The following is a 22,438-nucleotide window of genomic DNA, read 5'->3' on the forward strand; positions in this document are numbered from 1 at the left end:
GGGGTGGTGGCGCAGTTGGCTAGCGCGTAGGTCTCATAGCTTCTGAGTGATCCTGAGGTCGAGAGTTCGAGCCTCTCTCACCCCAAATTATTTTTATGCTTTCAGTTATTCTAGTTGGGCCTAGACCCGGTCCAACTCTGGGCTCCACACTCAATTAGAAAATCTTTCGGGTCGGCCCAAAGTCTCCAGCAACTCCACTGCGACCCAAATTAGATAAACCCTAAACCGCACCAGGGCTCCGTCTTCTTTCACTTTCCGCCTAAACCCTAAACCGATTCAGGGCCTCGCTCTCTCTCTCTCTCTCTCCTCTCCTTTCTCTCTCTACACCCTCTATATTTCATTTGAAGGACACCCAACGATGGTGAAGAAAAGCAAAAGTAAGCCTCTTAATTTCACTACAAATCTCTCATTTTTGTTAAATTTTGTATTTTTTTTTTTTTTGGATTAATCGGAATTTGAATAGAGTAAGCCGCAATTTTATTATTTTTGTTAATTTTTTTGATAAATTTGTTTTCTGGAATTAATTGGAATTGGATTAATGGGTTGCAGAGAGCAAGAGTAAGAGAGTGACGTTGAGGAAGAAGTACAAGGTGATAAGGAAGGTGAAGGAGCACCACAAAAAGAAGGCCAAGGACGCCAAGAAGCTCGGCTTCAAGAACAAGAAGGTCGAGAAGGACCCGGGTATTCCTAATGACTGGCCCTTCAAGGAGCAGGAGCTCAAGGCTCTCGAAGTCCGTCGGGCTAAATATATCGAAGAAGAAGAGCAAAAGAAGGCTGCCCGCAAAGAAAGGGTACGGCTTTAGTTTATTTGTCAAGCGTTACCCATGTTTTCTGTTTTTGTGATTGATTGTTGTTTGAATTATTTTGAGTTATGATTTACGAATTAGAGTTTCTCGAGTTTTTGAGCAGTTGGATGTGAAATATAGTTTCTCCCTGTTACTGATGCAATTGACATTCAGCTTGGCATTTGAATTTGGGTTTAAAGTTTATAGCATATGATGCAATGATTGCTGAGAATCAATGAGTATACTTTTTCGATAAAGTACCCTTGTTTGTGCATTTGAAGTTTCGATGTTCGAGTTCTGATATAGATGCTGCAATGATGCAATGATTTAGATGCAATCACTTCCGTGAGTTTAGTGCACACTTTTAGCCGTATCTTATTGGTAAGAAAACTCTTTATTCTGATTCAGGCTAAGAAGAGGAAGATGGGGATTTTAGAGGATGAAGATGTCCCCAGTTCAGAGGAAGTGGCAGAAGAAAAGAGTATTGATGATTCCACTGGATTCGGGAAGAATAGGGGTATTTTGTTACTTGGTGTTTTATAGAATGTGTTATTGTGGATGGTTCAGCTTGAATATCACCTAGCTTTTCTATCCTTAATTGTTCTTAAAACGATTTTCTCTCTGTACAGATAGCTCAGATAGGGCTTTCTACAAGGAGTTGGTTAAAGTTATTGAAGCCTCAGATGTCATTTTGGAAGTCCTTGATGCTCGAGATCCCCTGGGTACTCGATGTATTGATATGGAAAAGATGGTGATGAAATCGGGCCCTAACAAGCATCTCGTCTTACTTCTGAACAAAATTGGTAATACATTTCATGCTCTCCAGTATCTTAAAACATTGATATGCACTTTCATTTATTTTCTTGTTTCTAAACGTTAACCTTTAATATCTGTGATGGTTCTTGGATCTCAGATCTTGTCCCGCGAGAAGCTGCTGAGAAATGGCTGACTTATCTTAGGGAAGAGTTACCAGCTGTTGCCTTTAAGTGCAACACCCAAGAGCAAAGGTCAAACTTAGGGTGGAAATCATCTTCAAAGAAATCAAAACCAAGCAGCCTTCTCCAGACAAGCGACTGCCTGGGAGCTGAAACTCTTCTAAAATTGTTGAAGAACTATTCCAGAAGTCATGAGGTACTTGTATCATCTGTTTTAGGAAGCAATGCCATAATGTCACACACACAGAGGCATATTTTATTTATCCCTCTAAAATTAGGGTTTTCATTGCTGGAATATGAGTAAGTTTGAATAATTTCATCACTTTCCGGTGTAAATGTGAGCTTTTGGCTTTCACAGATCAAGAAATCAATTACTGTGGGTGTTATCGGCCTTCCTAATGTTGGAAAGAGTAGTCTGATTAATAGTTTGAAGAGAAGCCGTGTTGTCAATGTTGGTTCTACTCCGGGATTAACAAGATCACTGCAAGAAGTTCAGTTGGATAATAATGTCAAATTGCTGGACTGCCCTGGTGTTGTAATGCTTAGATCTAAAGAGAGTGATGCCTCTATAGCACTTCGAAACTGCAAAAGAATTGAGAAATTAGAGGATCCAATTGCTCCAGGTATGAACCCATTCTCTGATTCCTCATTTAACCCTCGTAATCTGCTTGACTACCCTAATCATGCATTGGTCTAACATGGAATGATTAGTTGGTCCTAGTGTATATGAAACTTACTTGTATTGCAATCCTTCTTGAATTTAGTTGAGATTTACTCACTTTACCCTTTGTTGAACAGTAAAGGAAATTTTGAAGCTTTGCCCAGAAAGACTTTTGGTGACTCTATACAAGCTCCCAAGTTTCGATTCGGTTGATGACTTTCTGCATAAGGTGGCTACAGTTAGGGGTAAGCTAAAAAAGGGTGGTGTTGTTGATATTGGTGCTGCCGCAAGAATTGTGCTGCACGACTGGAACGAGGGTACGCATTGACCTTTTTTCATTCGACAAGAACTCTGAAATTTTTTTTTGTAAAGAAGGTAAATGCTGAAAAAGTTGATAATTGATGCTAAACGTTCAATGTGTTTCAGGTAAAATTCCGTACTACACTATGCCCCCAGTTAGGAATCAAGATCATCCTTCAGAGGCAAACATTGTTTCGCAGCTGGGTAAGGCGTTTAACATTGATGAAGTATACAATGCAGAATCTTCATTCATCGGAAGCCTCAAGTCTGTTAGTGATTTCCATCCTGTCGAAGTTCCTCCCAGTTGCCCGCTCAATTTTGATGAAGATATTGAACAGGTCTGTGATCTGTGCTAACCATATCACTTATGACTGCTTTTCTGTTATTCAGTTTTTCAGTAGCCAAACTATTGTACATTGAATAGTCTGTGCATGTTGTTTACAGACACGTTCAATAGTCTTCTAGGAAGCCGACTGATTCACATTTGATTTGTAAAATCTAGTGGACAATTATCAAATTCTGAATGTAGTTTGATTTTTCATTATCACGCACCAGGTTGATAGGGCAGAAGGACCATCAAGTCATGGTGATGGAAGTCCTGAAGATATGGTTGACGGTGACGATGACCAGGCCATGGCATGTGAAGAAGATGATGCTGGCAAACCCAAGGAAAAGAAAGCTACTAGAACCATCAGGCAAAATGAGAAATTGTATACGGCTGAAGGTATTCTCAATCCTAAGCTAAATAAAGCAGAGAGGAAGAAAAAGAAAAAGGCCAAGTCAGCTGCTGCCTCAGTCGACGCTATGGACGCTGACGGTGACTATGACTTTAAAGTGGATTACAAGAACAAGGGATCCGCTATGGATGGTCAACTTATAGGAAAGGTTCCGATGTCTGGTACTGGGTTTGATGAACCGGAGGAATAGCCGGGACGGTCAAATATAACTGTAGCATCAAAGGCAGTTGCAGATGCACACCAATTTCAGTCTTGAGCTAGCCTTTTTTTTGTTCCTTTAAAGAGAAATTATTTATGAATACTACTGGTTTTCAGATTTTTGTACGGGCAGTATTTATATCTGCCTAACAATATAAAATCTTGATCACGTATCTGCATATTTAACCTGGATTCGGCTTGCACGCTCTACAAACAACAAAACCTTAACCCACTAAAGATCGTGACTTTCACAGTCACCGTCACTGAAACGAGTTGAATCTGAAATGCGATTGAGATCAAGTCTTACCAAAATCAGATTACAATTTCCCAACGGACGACGTATAAGTAGCTAGCATCAGCATGTGCATTTGCAATCCAAGTTTAAGCCCCTTCTCTAAGGACTACAATAACTTATTATCGAAGTTATAACGAGTGATCTACACCAGATTAAAAACCAACTGTATTGGCTGGAAGGTGTAAGATATGCTAATACAGGAAGATGGATCTCAATCATCAATCGTCACCCAGATCTTGTTCGTCCTTAGTTGTTGAGGGAGCTGGTTCAGACAATGAGGATTGATTCACAGGAGTGACCACAGTCGTGGTGGTTGTCGAAGATACTGCTGTAACGCCGTTGGTGGTTGTGACTGGTGTTATGGATTCTGTAGTTGATGTCACAATTCCTTGTGCCTCCACGGCCTCGCGTGCTGCTTTCTCTTTGGCCTTTTTGGCTCTTTCCAGTACATCTTCCTGTGTATAATTGATAAATTAGCACAGCGACTAATATCCATTATGCTCAATGCAGACTATGTAGTTGTTTTGATTCAATCCCTCACATCACTAGCAATATACAGTTCAACCCAAATCGAGAACCAGCAAGAGAACTTTGTACCGTCCCACGCTATTCACTATAATATGGTGTTGTCTGTGCACAATGATCTGCCTTAAACTGAAGTGATTAGAAATTATCTAAAACAAATTTCAATTTTAGCTTCAATCCATGAATTCTGGAAATGTTGACAGCAAATTTGTAAAGCAGAAAGTTCACAAGGAGGAAGAATTCATCAATGAACTGAACCCTAATAATGCTAACAACTTGAAGTGCTCACCTGAAACTCCTCTACAAGCTTCTGCTGCTCAGCTTGCAGCCTACCAATCGTGCTCAAAAACTCGCCTACGCCCGACTCAATGCGGTCGTTTATAGCTTCAGCTAGAGCTTTCCCCAAGAAAAAGGCATCCAGAACACTCCTGCTATCGCCCTCACCTGCAACATTCAGTTCCTCAAATCTTTGCAAATTCCAATCCAAAATTTACATTTATCCGAAAGAAAGAAAAAAAAAAAAAAAAAAAAAAAAAAACTGAGATTTCTGGAGAAGGGTACCCAAAGGTTTGTTCTTTCTTAAATTTAGATAAAAACCCAATTCATACAAATCAACAATTTCCACATCAAGATTCATTCAACAAACACCAAGGAATTTACAAATTGAAGACACAGAGGTAAGAACAATACCAAATCCGGGCCCACCAGGATTTGCACTGCAGTCCAATCGGCTTCTCTGAGACCCAATTCTTCCATAAAGTCCAACGCTTTTAAGCTTCAAATCTGTATGAACACTTGCAGAGCTTGAAGACGACGCAGAGAAAAAGCTGCTGCTTCTGGGTTTAGAAAGCAGGGAAGAAAGTGCTTGTGGGGAAGCAGAAGCAGATGTTAAAACCCCACTAATCATTTTTTCACTTCAGATTCTCAGAATCTGTCACTTACTCGGTGTTTCTCGCCTTTTCTTGTCGGCTCAACAGAACAAAAATCTTCAGGGTTTGCCGTCTACAGCTGGGTTCGGGTCGGGTTTTTTGTTTGTGTTAATGACGTGGGCCTAAACTTACACACACGTATTTCCAATGCTCCGGTCCACCCGAACCATGCGTGGTCCATATAAACAAGTGCAGTCTATGCTAAATTAGTGCACCTTGTCCCACACATCTTGCTATCAAAACTTAAGATCTTGAATTTCATGGTGATTTGATTTGACAACACTACAAGCTCAAGGTCATCTGTTTGTGGGATATTTTTGTGTTATAGTATTTGTATGAGAGTTTTGCTATGGTAAGTCGTGCTTTCACATTTTTTGATTGAAAAGATGTATATATCAACGGTTTGTAAGTGCACGAATTGAGATTGAAAGTTAGGTTTTGCCAATCTGGTTGTAACATAACATAATTTGTCACCTGGACCGTTGATGTGTATCGCACAAAAAAATCCACTTGAAAAACTTATTCCTTGTAGAATTCTCATTGTGTTTTGGAGAAGTGTAAGCATATAATCAATTGATATCGTTTGACATTTTACTCAATAACGTTATAAGATAAGTGATTCTATTACTCTATCGACAACCCAATTTCTCTTGCCACCTATATTTCACTTTTCAGTTTCTTTGGACACTCTAATATCTTTGGAAATAAACCAAACCCAACTTTTGAAAAAAACTATGATTTCCTTTTGCAGGCTATACGTTTTTTTGAATACAACGTTATATTTAAACCAAGATGTAAGGAATTTAGAGAAAAACATAAGTTGATTCTAAATGAGTTCAAACAAAGAGTCAGAACAAAACCAATCTATTCATCTTCAATCACTTTTCTTATGAGCAAGTAACAAATATTATAATACGTTAAGGGAACTGTTACTGGTACTCCAAAAATCTCATTCTACACTCTTTACGAGTGTATTTTTCTTTCTAATTATAAAAAATTTGAAGTGTCAAATGAGATTTTTGGAGTGATAATGACAATTCTCTATGTTAATAAGAGCATGATGGCATTTGTTATGTGACGATTGATTATCAAATTTGACTGTCTCAACATTTGCTTGCATTTGATGATCGGTTGTATGAAAGAAAAATTACAATTCAACACGTTTTTAAACCTTTCCCATCCTTTTTCTTAGTACACGGTTATTTTCGTTTAATTTATTTATTCTGATGACGAGAATTAAAGAAGAAAGTTTTTAAAAAGAGTGTTTTAAAAAAATACTCCCGATACTAAATAATATTCACTACACATTTATTTGTCATTTTTTTATTAAAAAACTAAAATTTTTTTTGAACTTTTTGTAAGTTTTCGTATTTAAAAATCACCTCCCTAATTTAATTGAGTTGGCTTGGCCCTCACTCAATCATAGTCAAAACCCCAGACTTCCCCGTGGATGGTAGTCAAAACCCTAAACCTCCGATTGCTAGTACAATCCAGACCGGAAACCCTAAATTGCCAAATTCTATAGAACCAGTGGCCATGGAAGGCGCAATGCTTGCTCGGCGGAACAACCGGAAGAGAAAGAGAGCGAAGAAACTGTCGGAATCGACTGGTACGATTGAAGAATCAGAGCCTCAAAACCGTAAGGAGGACCAAGAAGAAGAAGACAAAGGGGAAGATGAGAAGACGAAGAGAATGAAGGTAGAGGAAACAGCGGGAAAAGAGGAAAACGAAGGCGTAGAAGCAGCGAAGGAGGAGAAGAAGACGAAGGTTAAGAGAGGTGGAGGGTCTGGGATTATGACCACAGAGTCTTTTGGATCACTGAATTTGTCTTCCAACACTTTTAAGGCCGTTCAAGATATGAAATTTCAGCACATGACTCAGGTAAAAAGTTAAATTCTGGGGTCGAATTCAATGATTTTATTAGCTCCTGATTCATTCATGGATTGACATTGCCATGCTTCTAATATAAAGGCTTTTTTGGGGTAGAATTTGTGTAACTTAGTGTATATTTTTCGGGCGAAATTGGCTTAACGCAATTTACAAGTAAATTCAACTGCTGCAGATTCAAGCCAGAACAATCCCACCACTATTGATCGGAAAAGATATACTGGGAGCTGCAAGGACAGGATCTGGGAAAACTCTTGCTTTTCTAGTACCAGCTGTGGAGTTGCTATATCACACAAAGTTTACTCCTCGTAATGGAACTGCTGTTGTTGTCATTTGCCCTACACGGGAACTTGCGATTCAGGTGAAACAAACCCTGGTACATTCCTTCTTTGTTATTGGTTTGATATGTTACAGGGGTCGGTCTTATTTCACTGGCTCCAATTGAAGATCATTTTTTTATGCCTGTTACATATCTAGGTTGAACATAAAGGCCTGCCTGTATTTGAGTGATAATGCCATTCTGCAGAGCAGTTTTGTAAAATTGGCTTGTTAATGGAGTTCCTCTATATTAGTGGGCTGAAATATGGCTTGGTATTCATATTTGCATGATATGAAAGTTAACATGCTCAATAATTTAAGAAATTCACTTCTTAGAAAGAAGTTTGAAAACGGAAATGTTTATGTAAAATTTTATGCTTCACAAAACCAAAGAAATTGTGCTTTATTAGTCGATGTGCTGTCGCATTATGAGGTTTACAATAAATCATCTTGATTCTTCCCTGAATATTTTCCTCTCAATAATTCAGACCCACGCTGTGGCAGAGCACGTCCTCAAGTATCACTCACAGACTGTCGACTTGGTTATTGGTGGTGCAAATCGGAGAAGAGAAGCAGAAAGTCTTGTAAAAGGAGTAAATCTATTGGTTGCAACCCCTGGCCGACTTCTTGACCATCTCCAGAATACCAAGGGATTTCTATATAAGAACTTGAAGGTTCCTCACATCTCTTCTATGGAAATATTGTTGTAGTCTATCAAAATTATTTGTATCTGGTTATTTTGTATAGTGGGGCTAATTTCTACCGATGGATTTCTCATTGAAAGATGATTCTACGCACTATTTTCTTAACTCTGTAATATTCTGCAACGGTTAATAATCCCGTTACTGAAATTTCTGACCCTTTTCTCAATTTTGGTTGTTGTGATAGATATAAAATTTAGCCTCTTGGTCTGGTTGGACTAAACATGTTTTATCGAGATGTAAGTTTGTATCCCGACATCATAGCAATTGACCATCCTTGGTTTCGTTGTTCTATTGGACTTGCAGTGCCTCGTCATTGATGAAGCTGACAGGATTTTGGAAGATAACTTTGAAGAAGAAATGCGACAGATTATTAAACAACTACCCCAGGTCACTATTTGATTCCGCATTCTAACTTGTGTTACAAATACTCAAGGCTGAACAATAGATGCATCCAGCTCGCAACATATTCTTATTTTCTTTTATTAGATGAATATCAGAATGTGGTGTAGTGTGTATGATTATATTCAGCATTCAGCCTCAACGCGTTATTTTTGTTGTTTTAGTTGCAATTCAAAATGGATTTTACGTGGTTATTCCCTTGATTTATTCAGTTGCTATTGGATGTGCAGGAAAGGCAGACAGCTTTATTTTCAGCCACCCAAACGAAGAAGGTTTGTGCGTTATATTCATGTCCTTATCTTATAATAGTCAATCTCTTGCTTTCTGCATTATGTTTATCTCTTTTAGCATGAATTAATAGGCTGCACATTGTTCAGTTGTTCATTTACTTTTCTTGCATCGAGTTTACTTGTGTGTGTGTGTGCCCATATGCTACATGAATTGCCTTGTTCTGATAATACTTTTCCCGTTAAACCTGTAGGTTGAAGATCTTGCTAGATTGTCACTGAAAGATCCTATTTTGATTGATGTGGATGAAGGGAGGACTAAGGTAGGAATCCAGATGGTTTCATGTATTCTTTTAGTAATTTTCTTGTGTTAATATCTGTCATGCATTTAAATCTACTTATATGTATTTAATACTTTCTTTGTTTATTTTGCTATAGCTCTAAATCTCTAAAGTCTAACAAGATTATGTGCACTGTAGGTCACTAATGAAGGGCTAAAACAAGGCTATGTTATTGTGCCCAGCGATAAGAGATTTATTCTCCTATATACTTTTCTGAAGACCACTCGTTCTAACAAAGTGATGGTCTTCTTCTCTTCTTGTAACTCAGTTAAATTCCACTCTGAACTTCTTAAATACATTAATGTGGAGTGCTTTGATATCCATGGAAAGCAAAAGCAACAGAAGAGGACAAAAACTTTCTTCGACTTCTGCAAAGCAGAGAAAGGAATCTTACTTTGTACTGATGTTGCTGCTCGTGGGCTGGATATTCCTGCCGTGGTATGTTTCCTTCAATTGTTATGCTATGCCAATAAGATTCTGTTCTATCACATTACCAATACTGCAACAAACAGTTGTTCACGGTAAATCTTATTCTTCTTTTTTCGTTTGCTTGTAGGACTTGATTGTGCAGTTTGATCCTCCGGATGATCCCAAGGTGCCCAAATTTTCTCTACTAATGTATTTTAATTAATTTTTGTATCGAGTAATTTTTCTTTATCCATTATTAATTCAGGATAAGAATCCAATTTCCAATTGGAGTTGATTTCCCAATGAACCACGGTTTAATATACTTGGTTATCAGGTTCTAGGACTAGATTTTGTAATATGCCTTTCTCGTGGCTTTTTAAAGAGCTTTGCTGGTTTACAAGCATAAGTAAGCAAAGAGAGAATTCAGACTTCCACTCTTAAGATGGTGAATGGGAATACCATCCAGAGAGAGGAGTGAGAGGAACTCAAGGAGTTAAAGTGACATAATATCGAAGGGCAAAGTGTCTGAAAGATGAGAAAAGATATATGAGTGTTTCCATATTTCTTGTTCTTTATGGCTCATCGAGTCTTAAATCTAGAGGCTTGATAAGATAATTGGTTGTACCCATTATCGATATTGTGAAGATTTGTGTTTGTGCCTTGTGGACATACATAGGCATATAAGCAAACCATGATAGTTCATGTTCTTTGTTTTCTTGCGTATTTTCTTGGGCTTCCTGAGTTCATTTGTTTTTCCCATTCGTAAACGATTTCACAACTATGGGATATCTTTGTGCAGGAATATATCCACCGTGTTGGTCGAACAGCTCGAGGAGAAGGTGGAAAAGGAAAGGCATTCCTTTTCCTCATTCCTGAAGAGATGCAGTTTATTCGCTATTTGATGGTATGATTTAGTCAAGAATAAGAAACAAACGGAAGCAACCAAATCTTAAAATGCCATGCTTTTCAGAAGGGTGTCCGTTTAAAGCAAACTTGATTGAATATATGGCCTTAAGCTTTTATTTAGGTTGCTACGCTTCGGTGCTTGTTATCCATTTCAATTCCTTATGTTATTATGTGTTCAGGATGAAAAAGTCCCCGTTGAAGAACATAAATACAAGGAGAGTATGCTGAAAAATGTGCAGTCGCAACTGGTAATGTTCTGTTGTTCAATCGTAAATCGTAATGTACTACTATACAATAACTGTTTCCAAGGAACCTTATGTGTTGCTTTGTTTGATGCAGGTGGAGATGGTTCAGCGCAACGATTATCTCCGCAAATCAGCAAAAGAGGCATATAAATCTTATCTATTAGCGTATAATTCACACTCTATGAAGGACATCTTTAACGTCCAACGACTTGATATGCAGGTACTCAACTTTTTCTTTCTTGACTGATGTTGCAGAGGAAATTAATATTTATCTTTTCATCTGAATTAATTGGCAAAGAGACCCTAACTGGAATTGGACTGTGTGCAGGCGGTTGCAGCTTCATTTTGCTTTCCGAGTCCCCCCAAGATGAGTCTGAACTTAAACAGCAACGCTTCAAAGTTCAGGAAGAAGATGGGCAAAGTAAGAGGAAGTCGAAACGGATTCAGCATGAGCAGTCCCTATGGAAGGCAAAAAGGTGGAGATGAAATTCGACAATTTGTAAGACATTAGGAGGGTCTTGAGCAAAAAGAAATAATCCACATTAACTTGTGTATCTAAAACTAAACTGGATGTGTTATAAGGTTAGGCCATCTCCAACCGAAAGGGCTAAACATAGCCCTCTCAATAATTATGCCATTTCCAATTGAAGGGTTAATTTAAACTTGAAATTTATCGGTTAATTTAATTAAACATTAGATGTTTTCAATTCTAGCCATTGAATTTGAATTAATTATTACCACTAAGGAGATAGACTCCGAATAAGGGCTAAGTGGAGGGCTACATATGTCAACCTAGTGCCCATTTGGCCAAATAATAGTCTGATGGGCTCCATAAAAATAAAACCCAGTCATCGGTTGAATATGAGTTTTTTGACAAATCAGACTATTTATTTGCTTTGGATATTTAGCCGTCCCCATTGGAGAGGTCCTTATGCTCACTAATAGTGTGTCATAGCTCCTTAATTATAAAATTTATTTTACATTTTTATTATTATTATATATCTCTAATTATGTCTTTAATTTTTCAAAATAAATAAAAATTAAAAAATAAAAAAGATTTGTGGCGAGTGTTTTTATTAGAGCAATTCCAATGTGGAAGGGCTCCCTAGGGCAATTGATAATTGAATTCCCTTCAATGAACAGTAACTACCTTTAATGAATAATAATTACTTTTTGCATCTTCACGTCTACACTGAATTGCATCTCATTATCCGTAATCGGATCATGAGTAATTTCAAACCAGCTAGAACACAGCGCAACATCTTCAATAAGTGTCCAATTCGTACCTGCATCATTAGTCTTTTTTTTGGAAACAAAAGTATATAGAAATTTTGAGAGAAAGATTGGAATGTGGTTGCAAGTATTTGAAAAAACATGAAAGTGTGGTGTAAGGTGGAAGATAATGATAAGGTATTTATAGAAAAATAAAATTAATTTTTTTTTAAATTTTTTTAAAAAAATTTTGGATCATTATTATTTTTATTAACTTAATTAATTTCAATGGTTGAGATCGTGCCACGCCATCTAGCTGTTGGGGGAAGTTTTGATTTTTTTTTACCGTTGGAAATGAACAGTCCAGAAAAATTACCATTGAAATGCAACGGCCAAAAGGGTGCCACGTTGCGCCTAGCAACCTAAGAAGACAGCCGGTCAGTTGCGAACCCCATCGCCTGGTCAATGATGCGTCCCCACGCGCGCTTGCGTTGCATGCACCTTAGCAAATTTTTTTAGAACGTGACTGACGTCATGCTAACGTTAGCCTTGCGTCACCCCCGCTCCAGGCGTTCGGGCCTTGGACCCTCGCATGTCCTCTGCCACGGGCTTCCCCTCAGCCCAATCGTCCGAATGGGCTGGAGCCTCTTCAGCAGGCAATTGGACACCAATTGGTGCTGGTCTCCTTAGATATACTACACGATGGACTTGCTCTTATAGGACTGAGGATTCTCTTCCCTGAATTTTCTCTCCCCTTGAAAAGATTTCCCACGTTGAGGATTTATGTCATGTAAGAAACGAGAATCCTTAAAGCCGAAAACGATGTTGTCTATTACCCAGAAAATAGAATAAAATTCGAAGGCCTTCCATGTCAAATAAGCCATGGCAGTGACTACAATATGTGTTATACACCATTATATCCACCTCTTATGAACAAATATTTCATAATCTAAACTATTGGTTTTCTTAATTATCATTTTAAACTTATGCCTCTAAAAAATTAATCAAATTGAAGATTGTTTAGTCATTTATATGCATGAACCAAAATGATGATGTTGGTACCTAATAAAAATATTTATAATAACTATCTATTTATCAGATAAATATAAATGACTGACGGTTAAGTAATATCTAATACAATAGTTTACGATATTGATCGATATATTTATTTAATAACGACATTCTAAGAAAAGATATTTTAAATATCAGTCCGATCGTATAGAGAGAAATGCACCTACAATCATATATTTCGAGTCTGACTTCTGTAGAAAATTAAGACTTCATTTTTGATACTGTGATCACATTCTCTTATTTGAATGAAATTTAATTTGGAGGAAAGATACTAAATGATGACTACAAATTTAAACAATTTTGATTATTTGTAATGTAAAAATATGTCAATTGCAATGGGTGAATATATTTGATGGGTGTATTCCATGAAGTGGATGCAAATATTATTCATGTGTTAATATTTCGGTTGGTAAGCAACAAGGTTCTAACTTTTTTAATGTCGAAAGTATTATCAATCAATAAACACAAGTGTTAATACCACAATATGAGTGAGAAATATCTTCATCGTGGGTTAGTGTCCTAATTCTCTTGTCATACCTAAAGATTAAAATAAAATTTAAATTGTCACATAATATTACTGTTTAATGATGTTACTTATTTAAATAGGACATCTTATCGAATATCGAAAATCATTGTATCAAAAAAATTGAGTTCAAACATTTATTATAGCTGATACATTACATTGTATAAATTAGTGTAAATTACGTAAGTTTTATTTTTTTATTTTTAAATTTAATGAATGACAATATCTAGATTAAAGAGTACGGAAGTAGGTTAAGCCTTGCAATGTGCTTGCTATAATAATGCGTTTTAACTTTGTTTTTTTGTAAGAATCGAATCTAAAACCTGTCACTTGTAAAGAAAGAAAAATATCACTAAAATGTAGTACTAATTGGCAGTAGTGTTTAAAAAGGCAAAAAAGTCCAAGCATGAGATTTTAAGGCCGGGCCCACCCGTTGGTAAACACTACTAAAGTTTCGACCATCGCATTCGGATTTCGGGCTGTATCTGCTTAGGGTTAGAGCTCCTCTTCTTCTTGTTCCTCTGCGTCCAAGAAACCCTACAGTGCCAAATTCTGTAGAACCAGTCGTCTGCATGAAAGACACAATCCCTTACGCATCTCCCGAGGGCGAGGCGAGAAAGAGGAAGAGAGAGAAGAAGAAAACATCGGAACTGGCTGCTCGAAACCCTAAGAAGACCAAGACAATGAAGGTAAATTCCAGAGTGGCTAGTCTAGTAGTATTTATAGTTCCTGACTTATGCGACTTGCATGTATGCATCTCTAATCTTTGTGTTCACTATATCTATAGGTGACCAACGAAGGGCATGGGGTGGAAGTAGAACAAGGCTATTGTATTGTGCCTAGTGAGAAGAAATTTGTTCTCCTTTGTTCTTTTCTGATGGTGAATCGTTCAAAGAAAGGGATAGTGTTCTTCTCTTCTTGTAGCGTAGTCAGCTTCTACTCCAACCTTCTTCGATATGACAGTAATGTGGATTGCTTTGATCTTCATGGAAAGCAAACGCAGCAAAAGAAGACAAGTGTTTTTTCGACTTCTGCATAGCAGAGAAAGGGTTCTTACTTAGCACCGGTGAAGCAGCTGTGGGCTGGATTTTCCTGCCATGGTTTATCTCCTATCACTTTTGCAATTTACCTACCAAAATATGGAATTTTTGCTTCTCATAACAAATAAATTGCCGACATTAATTAGCAGTATCTGCTATAAGAGAATGCTCGTGCTAATCTTGTTTCTTTTGCTTTCTTATTTCTTTTACTTGTAGGACTGGATTGTGCAGTTTGATCCTCCGGACGAACCCGGTATCTAATATTCCTTCTTTAATTAATAGTATCAAGTATTCCTTGTTTGTTCTCTGAGTACATGTGTCTCATGGGATATCTGTTTGCAGGTATATGTCCGTAGGCTCTGTCAAGCTGCTCGAGGGGAAGGAAGAAAAGGAAAGGCATTTCTTTTCCTCATTCCTGAGGAGTCGAAATTTATTCACTACTTGATGGTATGATTCCCATATGCTTTTGAGAAGGGCGTTTGAGTGCAAAGCAAGCTTGATCGAATGTTTCGCTTTATTCTCCGTTTCAATTCCGCATTTCATTTTGCTTTCAGGCCGCAGATATCATTGTTCAACCATGGAGATTTGAGGTGAATAAGCTAAAAAATGTGCAGTCTAAACTGGTAATTTCCTGTTTTTGTTCAATTGTTGTCATGTTATTTTACAATAAATGGTTCTCACTTAGTATGAACCTCACATCGGAGAAAAAGAGACATTGCATTGCTTATAATGAGTAGTTGGGCTAATCCGTATATTGCCAATTAATTTTATAGTGAAATCTCAACTTTCTTCTCCTCTAAGGAACCTCCTAATGTATGTTGCTTTGACTGATGCAGGAGAAGATGGTGGCTCGCAACTACACTCTTTGCAAGTCAGCTAAACACAGTACAGAAAGGAGGCGAGGCCAAGGAGGTATAAAACACCCTTACTACGACGAAAGTCGTAAAACGCTTCAGCCAAATTTTCCGACATGCCGGTAAGGCAGGGGACCGTGATCAACAAATTTTGGCCAAAATATATTTGGCATTAATTACCCTGTTTTTTCCTACTACTGTGGCTGTAACTTGTATATTTTTAATGGTTTGTAGTTAAAAGCTCGTAGACGTCGGTTGTGCCACCAATCAAATTGTATTTCCAGATCCGTACGTAATTATGCTTTTACCGGGGTAATCCGAATTTCTTTCAGTGTAATTATTTTTTACCGTGGTATCCGAAGCTTCGTACTCTCATATTTCCCCTATCTAATCCTTTCTGCCGTCGTAAAGAGAAGAAATGGCTGTTTCTGTATGAAATTTCTTTGGGCCGCTTACCAAAGAAATTGAAAAACAGATCGGTTTGGCCCATTTGGGTAAAAGCCCAACAAAAGTGAAAAGGCATACCGTTTCCACGAGTCAGTCACGTGGACAGACTTGCTGCCGTTTCCCCCCTTATTTAATGTCCGCAAGGCGCAGAGCTGTTCATGCTCTCTCTGCTCTTCCTTCACTCTCACAAAGTAACCAAACGAAACAGGTAATAAGAAAGTTTTCCATTCTCTCGTATTTTCTCGAGAAAATGTTGCCATTTTCTATCTCACACTTTTCCATATATATATTCTTTCAATCGTTTTCATCATAATCTTCGTTGCCCAGTACGTAGGTCGATCGTGTAAGAAGAACGAAGCGAAAAATAGTGATCCAAGTGAGAAGGATATGGTTAAAACAATGCCACTTGTCAAGAGATTACAAAGGCTGTTATATCAGTTGGAATCTTGGTTGTCAGAGATATAGTTAGTTGGGATGAGGAGATGGTTAGTTGATATAAGGAGTTAGTTAAAAGGAAGATTACTTGCTCTGTAAGATTTGTATTGAAAACACCTATTTAAGTAATGATTGTAAATCAATACAAATTAATGACGAAAAACCTTTACATCTGCAAATCTCTCTCAATATTTCTCTCTGTTCTGCTTCGATTCTGCAATCTTTACATGGTATCGGATCTCACAAAACAAAAAAATCCATATCTAATGATTCTTCTTCTGCATTGTCGTCTTCTTCTTCTTCTTCTTCTTCTTCTTATCTCTGTCTCTCTCTTTTACAGATAACTGAAAAATGGTGAACGTGGACGAAGCCATGTTGATGATGAGAAGGCGCGTGGTTCGACGAAACTTCGGGCGAGGCGGCGGTCCGTTACCATTCCCCAACTTCTACTGGCTGATGTACCGAGCATGCACTGTGAAGGATGTGCTCCGTATCAGGACTCCTCGGACGGGCTTCTCCGTTCTCCTCAAAGTTCCCGTCGGAGTTCCGAGGCGTATCCAGGCGATGATAAGAGAAGTGGCCGAGAGGAGGGCTTTTCAAGTGATCACCATACCCACCGAGCGTGCCGACTCCACTTACCAGCGTCTCCGAGAGAAAATGAGGAAGCAGACCAGAAAATACCAGGCTACTCCTTGGGGGAGGCGACTACTGTCCCTCCGCCGCTCCTCTGAAATTGCCAGAAACAGAGCATGGGTGGACAACATGTACTCCGTACGACAAGTGATGGACGCGAATGTCGATGAATATGACCAGAGGGATGTTTTTGCCTGTGTCCGATATGCAGAGATCCGAGCTGAAGACATTCCACCGGATGCTGAGAGGAGGGAACTAAAGGTGCGGGGCCCCGACGACCTGTACCGCTTTCGTCGAGGCTACGGGGACGCGCCGCCACCCAAGGTTTTTGTCGTGCCCAGAGACGTTAATAATGGTGTATACATTATGACGGGGTTCGTGGTGGATCGGTTTCTCCATGCCGGGTTGGTTCGTGCGGATCCATAGACTGTAAGTTTCTAATTACTGCTCACTCATATGTCATATTTGTGGTTTTTTATTTTGATTTTCTGGGATCCATGGATGGATCGATCTCTGCATTTATTTTTTGAACCTCCGTAGAACAACTCGCGGGGAAATAATTTGCTGCCCTTGTTTAATATATGATAAACCTTTTTTTTTGGTCGGAATATATGATAAACTACAAGCTCTTAATTAATTACACAGTACTCGTTCTGCATATGAAATTAATTGTGGAAAAAGGATTTTTTTTCGATTTAATTTTATTCTTCTACTAATTAAATTCAATGCATAAATTTCTATTTAATTATGTTGTAGCACTGCTTAATTTGTGTTTTCATTCAGTGACTTTGCCATAATCTTGGTAATTAATACTTGTGTTTGGTTATTTTCATGCTCAAATGAAATCATTTGCCGTGGAAAAGTATAAGATGTTCTTGTGGCTAGTGAATTTAGCACTATATCACTCTTTTTTTGTGTCTCCGTCTGAGATCGATGCATATGTGAAAAAAAAAAAAAAAATACGCACACACACACTCACGCACACACGTAGGAATTATGTGTGAGAAACAAAAAATTTACTAAATAATAATTTGAAGCATTTTTCTCTTTTATACTATGATGAAAAAAAGAAAGGAATAAAATGCTAGGGAGCCTACATTCTGTAAACCACATCTAAACCATTCTCTAATAGAAGTGGCACATACTTGTATTGTGTACCCTACCATTATTAGAGAGTTTAAATGAGGTCTCAACCCTCTATATAATATGGGCATGGTTTCAATGTGGTCTCTAAAGGGGTCTTCATCTTCATTTAGACACAGGAAGTAGCTGTTGAACCCATTTTACATCGAATTTCAAGATCGTAACCGTGACATGTTTTAATTAGTCTTTGCACAACATGGAAATCTCTGAGCTTGTTAAATGTTTTAATTAGTCCATCCATATATTTATTTGAAGGGCCTTTTCCCCATGGTTTTCATTTACAAAATGGTTCATTTTGCAAATTAATTAGATATTACTCTGATTTGTTCAAAGTTACATTCGGAATCCTAAGAGCATTTCCAATGGACTTCCTAAATGAGCTTCACTAACACAGCAGTTGCTTCTTTTTGTTGCAGAATTGTAACGCAGTACTGCTAATAGCTGACATTGAAGAGTGAGAGACTGCTACTAGGGAATGATCGGGAAGCTATATAGCGCTTTTGGCTACCAAGTTTAGACTTTACTGGATATGTGTTTTTAGTACGTAATTGAACTCCTAGGTAATATTGCATGGGTTCCGTTATATTTCGTGCCCAAGAGATTTCTTCCTTATCCTAGTATATGTACTTGAACTACTAGCTGGTAGTTTATGTGATGCGTGCCCTAAAGATTTCTCTAATATTCGGTTGTTCGGTTTATGTTTCGTGCTCTAATTCTTTCATCTTTGTTTCTGCAAATTCAAAGTTTTATTAGAAAAAATTGATCAAAGCCCTTTTGGCTTGCTTTGGAAAAAAACTTCTAGGGATGGTGATGCTATTTGGATATCATTCTTGTCTACCACCTTGCAACCCACCTCGCGAATACAAGTGAAACCCGCATACATAGAGTTTATTTCTATTAGAGAGACGGGTTGTAAGGTGGTAAGACTATGATACAAATAACAATAGTCTTCAAATATTTGTATATATAACATATCTTCATATATCAAAGTATTAATTATGAAAAGAAAAAACCTCTTCAAAAATTATTTTTTTATGAAAAATCATTCAGAGTTTGAGATTGTTTAGTCATCCAAGTATATGAAATAAATTGTAATAAATAAAGTAGGGCTAGTTACTTTCACTCCAAGCAAACCCGAATAATGCACGGACACCACATGCATGCAACCTCCACACCACATTCATTTTTTTTTCCTTCTCATCTCTTTCCCCCTCTCGCCACAAGAACCACAATGCATGGTCGATGGATGCAGAATCAGGAGATACCAAAAAACTTCACCGCGTCGGCCTCAGGATGTCAAGCTCTCTAAGCGCGCGCCTCATCATCCTCCACCATGCATGGCTTCCGCGTCACCACCGAAGGTTCCACCGCCCCAACTGATGGCCTCCTAGTACCACTCCCCAACCCTCCATGATCAACTGATCATAGATCGGCCTCCCTCCAGGCTCCTGCTGAGGTGTCCTACCTAATGAGTCCCCTAGCCAGTCATGGCTTTAAGTAAACAATCTATTCGTCGCATTAGTCAACCCGTTAACAAAGGTTGTATAAATTAAATTTACTACTCAATTTGCATTTCATTAGACTCATTACCTTGGAGTTCAAGGCGTTGGATGATTGAGGCAAATGCAATTAGCATTCATCAAGTCTATCCAAATCCCAATAAGGAAATTGAAAGGTAACACAAAAAATGGTAGTAAGCTACGTACGGGAATTCCAATCCATTGACAATGACATATATAATAGATAATTAATTTTATTTCCGTATTTATAATTTGCAGGTGAATTGGTCACGCACAACAATTCGAGGTCAGATTAAATTAGGAATTATCTGGGTTGCCTAAATTCTTGAGGATCCACTCTGCCATCGCTACACTAATCTAATATATATTAATATTATCTACTTGAAACAAACAGAAACAAGAGCTCCAACATATCGAGCCAACCATCTAGTAATTCTAGAGTAAAGGAAATTTTGAAGCTTTGTCCAGAAAGACTTTTGGTGACTCTATACAAGCTCCCAAGTTTCAATTCGGTTGATCACTTTCTGCCGCAAGAATTGTGCTGCATGACTGGAACGAGGGTACGCATTGACCTTTTTTCATTCGACAAGAACTCTGAAAAAAAAAATTGTAAAGAAGGTAAATGCTGAAAAAGTTGATAATTGTTGCTAAACGTTCAATGTGTTTCAGGTAAAATTCCGTACTACACTATGCCCCCAGTTAGGAATCAAGATCATCCTTCAGAGGCAAACATTGTTTCGCAGCTGGTAAGGCGTTTAACATTGATGAAGTATACAATGCAGAATTTTCATTCATCGGAAGCCTCAAGTCTGTTAGTGATTTCCATCCTGTCGAAGTTCCTCCCAGTTGCCCGCTCAATTTTGATGAAGATATTGAAGAGGTTTGTGATCTGTGCTAACCATATCACTTATGACTCCTTTTCTGTTATTCAGTTTTTCGGTAGTCTGTGCATGCTGTTTACAGATAAGTTCAATAGTCTTCTAGGAAGCCGACTGATTCACATTTGATTTTAAAATTTAGTGGACATTTATCAAATTCCGAATGTAATTTGATTGTACATTACCACGCACCAGGTTGACACGACAGCAGGACCATCAAGTCATGGTGATGGAAGTCCTGATATGGTTGACGGAGACGATGACCAGTCGATGGCATGTGAAGAAGACGATGGTGGCAAACCCAAGGAAAAGCTACTAGAACTATCAGGCAAAATGAGAAATTGTATACAGCTGAAGGTATTCTCAATCCTAAGCTAAAGAAAGCAGAAAGGAAGAAAAAGAAAAAGGCCAAGTCAGCCGCAGCCTCAGTCGACGCTATGGATGCTGACGGTGACTATGACTTTAAAGTGGATTACAAGAACAAGGGATCCGCTATGGATGTTAGTGATGGTCAACTTATAAGAAAGGTTCCGATGTCTGGTACTGGATTTGATGAACCGGAGAAATAGCCGGGACGATCAAATAGAACTGTATCATCAGAGGCGGTCCAAGGTGCACACCAAGTTCAGTCTTGATCTAGCCAGTTTTTTTGTTCTTTTTAAGAGAAATATGTATGAATGCTAATGGTTTTCAGATTTTTGTACGGACAGGATTTATATCTGCCTAACAATACAAAAGCTTGATTATTTATCTGCGTATTTGACCTGGATTCGTCTTTCACGCTATACAAACAACAACAAAATCGTATCTCACTAAAGATCGTGACTTTCACTGTCACCCTCACTGAACCGAGTTGAATCTGAACTGCCATTCAGATCAAGTCTTACCATAATTGAATTACAGTTTCCCAATGGAGGACGTATAAGTAGCTAGCATCAGCATTTGTATATGCAATCCAAGTTTATGCCATTTTTCTATGGACTACAACAACTTATTATCGAGGTTATAACGAGTGATCTACACCAGATTAAGAACCAACTGTATTGGCTGGAAGGTGTAAGATATGCTAATACATGAAGATGGATCTCAATCATCAATTGGCACTCCTAGACCCGTGTCCTCGTCACCCGGATCTTGTTTGTCCTTAGTTGTTGAGGGAGCTGGTTCAGACTATGAGGATTGATTCACAGAAGTGACCAGAGTCGTGGCGTTTGTCGAAGATACTGCTGTAACGCCGTTGGTGGTTGTGACTGGTGTTATGGATTCTGTAGTTGATGTCACGATTCCTTGTGCCTCCACGGCCTCGTGTGCTGCTTTCTCTTTGGCCTTTTTGGCTCTTCCCAGTACATCTTCCTGTGTATAATTGATAAATTAGCACTTCGACTAATATCCATTATCATCAATGCAGACTATGCAGTTGTTTTGATTCAATCCCTCACATCACTGGCAATATACAGTTTAAACCAAATCGAGAACCAGTAAGAGAACTTTGTACCGATGATCCCACGCTATTCACTATAATATGGTGTTGATCTGCCTTAAACTGAAGTGATTTAGAAATTATCTAAAACAGATTTCACTTTTAGCTTCAATCCATGAATTCTGGAAATGTTTTTTCGCTTACGGAAATGTTGACAGCAAATTTGTAAAGCAGAAAGTTAACAAAGAGGAAGAATTCATCAATGAACTGAACCCTAATAACTTGCTAACAACTTGAACTGCTCACCTGAAACTCCTCTACCAGCTTCTGCTGCTCAGCCTGCAGCCTACCAATCGTGCTCAAAAACTCGCCTACACCTGACTCAATGCGGCCGTTTATAGCTTCAGCTAGAGCTTTCCCCAAGAAAAAGGCGTCCAGAACGTTCCGGTCCACCCGGACCAT

General features: G+C 38.3%; 4 protein-coding genes, 1 non-coding gene and 1 pseudogene across 5 annotated transcripts; 4 read left to right on the plus strand and 2 right to left on the minus strand.

Moving 5' to 3' along the window:
* On the plus strand, positions 1-85 carry TRNAM-CAU. Its single transcript is given in 2 exon segments — positions 1-38; positions 50-85. It is a non-coding gene; the product is annotated as a tRNA-Met (tRNA).
* Positions 86-216: 131 nt separating this feature from the next.
* On the plus strand, positions 217-3,785 carry LOC125469618 (guanine nucleotide-binding protein-like NSN1). Its single transcript, XM_048567210.1, has 9 exons — positions 217-377; positions 550-791; positions 1,194-1,302; positions 1,415-1,588; positions 1,699-1,916; positions 2,079-2,343; positions 2,519-2,698; positions 2,808-3,019; positions 3,237-3,785. Exons 1-9 carry the CDS (start codon positions 359-361, stop codon positions 3,606-3,608), a joined length of 1,791 nt encoding a protein of 596 aa, XP_048423167.1. The 5' UTR covers positions 217-358; the 3' UTR covers positions 3,609-3,785.
* Positions 3,786-3,956: 171 nt separating this feature from the next.
* On the minus strand, positions 3,957-5,426 carry LOC103960667 (uncharacterized protein At4g13200, chloroplastic). The gene is made up of 3 exons (XM_009373150.3): positions 5,127-5,426; positions 4,726-4,880; positions 3,957-4,366 (listed from the first exon to the last, which is right to left on the minus strand). The coding sequence occupies exons 1-3, from the start codon at positions 5,341-5,343 to the stop codon at positions 4,130-4,132; spliced, it is 609 nt and encodes a 202-aa protein (XP_009371425.2). The 5' UTR covers positions 5,344-5,426; the 3' UTR covers positions 3,957-4,129.
* A 1,344-nt stretch (positions 5,427-6,770) lies between these two features.
* On the plus strand, positions 6,771-11,408 carry LOC103960677 (DEAD-box ATP-dependent RNA helicase 51). Its single transcript, XM_009373157.3, has 12 exons — positions 6,771-7,246; positions 7,428-7,613; positions 8,059-8,244; positions 8,578-8,661; positions 8,904-8,945; positions 9,155-9,223; positions 9,380-9,679; positions 9,798-9,836; positions 10,449-10,553; positions 10,735-10,803; positions 10,895-11,020; positions 11,129-11,408. Exons 1-12 carry the CDS (start codon positions 6,902-6,904, stop codon positions 11,309-11,311), a joined length of 1,734 nt encoding a protein of 577 aa, XP_009371432.2. The 5' UTR covers positions 6,771-6,901; the 3' UTR covers positions 11,312-11,408.
* A 5,265-nt stretch (positions 11,409-16,673) lies between these two features.
* On the plus strand, positions 16,674-18,856 carry LOC125469625. The gene is made up of 2 exons (XM_048567215.1): positions 16,674-17,444; positions 18,575-18,856. The coding sequence occupies exon 1, from the start codon at positions 16,734-16,736 to the stop codon at positions 17,439-17,441; it is 708 nt and encodes a 235-aa protein (XP_048423172.1). The 5' UTR covers positions 16,674-16,733; the 3' UTR covers positions 17,442-17,444; positions 18,575-18,856.
* A 2,725-nt stretch (positions 18,857-21,581) lies between these two features.
* Positions 21,582-22,438, minus strand: LOC125480413 (annotated as a pseudogene).

This window comes from the organism of the source record quoted next, unplaced genomic scaffold (genome assembly GCF_019419815.1).
Source record: "Pyrus x bretschneideri cultivar Hongxiangsu unplaced genomic scaffold, Pyrus_bretschneideri_v1 Contig10, whole genome shotgun sequence".
In the NCBI taxonomy this organism is placed as follows: domain Eukaryota; kingdom Viridiplantae; phylum Streptophyta; class Magnoliopsida; order Rosales; family Rosaceae; genus Pyrus; species Pyrus x bretschneideri.

Coding starts and splice junctions, on each gene's coding strand:
- LOC103960677 (XM_009373157.3), top strand. CDS start 6,902: ATGGAAGGCGCAATGCTTGCTCGGCGGAACAACCGGAAGAGAAAGAGA. Junction 7,614..8,058: donor CACGGGAACTTGCGATTCAG/GTGAAACAAACC, acceptor TCAATAATTCAG/ACCCACGCTGTGGCAGAGCA. Junction 9,680..9,797: donor GGCTGGATATTCCTGCCGTG/GTATGTTTCCTT, acceptor GTTTGCTTGTAG/GACTTGATTGTGCAGTTTGA.
- LOC103960667 (XM_009373150.3), bottom strand. CDS start 5,343: ATGATTAGTGGGGTTTTAACATCTGCTTCTGCTTCCCCACAAGCACTT. Junction 4,881..5,126: donor TCCTGGTGGGCCCGGATTTG/GTATTGTTCTTA, acceptor TGAATGTTGCAG/GTGAGGGCGATAGCAGGAGT. Junction 4,367..4,725: donor AGCTTGTAGAGGAGTTTCAG/GTGAGCACTTCA, acceptor AATTATACACAG/GAAGATGTACTGGAAAGAGC.
- LOC125469625 (XM_048567215.1), top strand. CDS start 16,734: ATGGTGAACGTGGACGAAGCCATGTTGATGATGAGAAGGCGCGTGGTT.
- LOC125469618 (XM_048567210.1), top strand. Junction 2,344..2,518: donor AGAGGATCCAATTGCTCCAG/GTATGAACCCAT, acceptor TTTGTTGAACAG/TAAAGGAAATTTTGAAGCTT. Junction 2,699..2,807: donor GCTGCACGACTGGAACGAGG/GTACGCATTGAC, acceptor AATGTGTTTCAG/GTAAAATTCCGTACTACACT.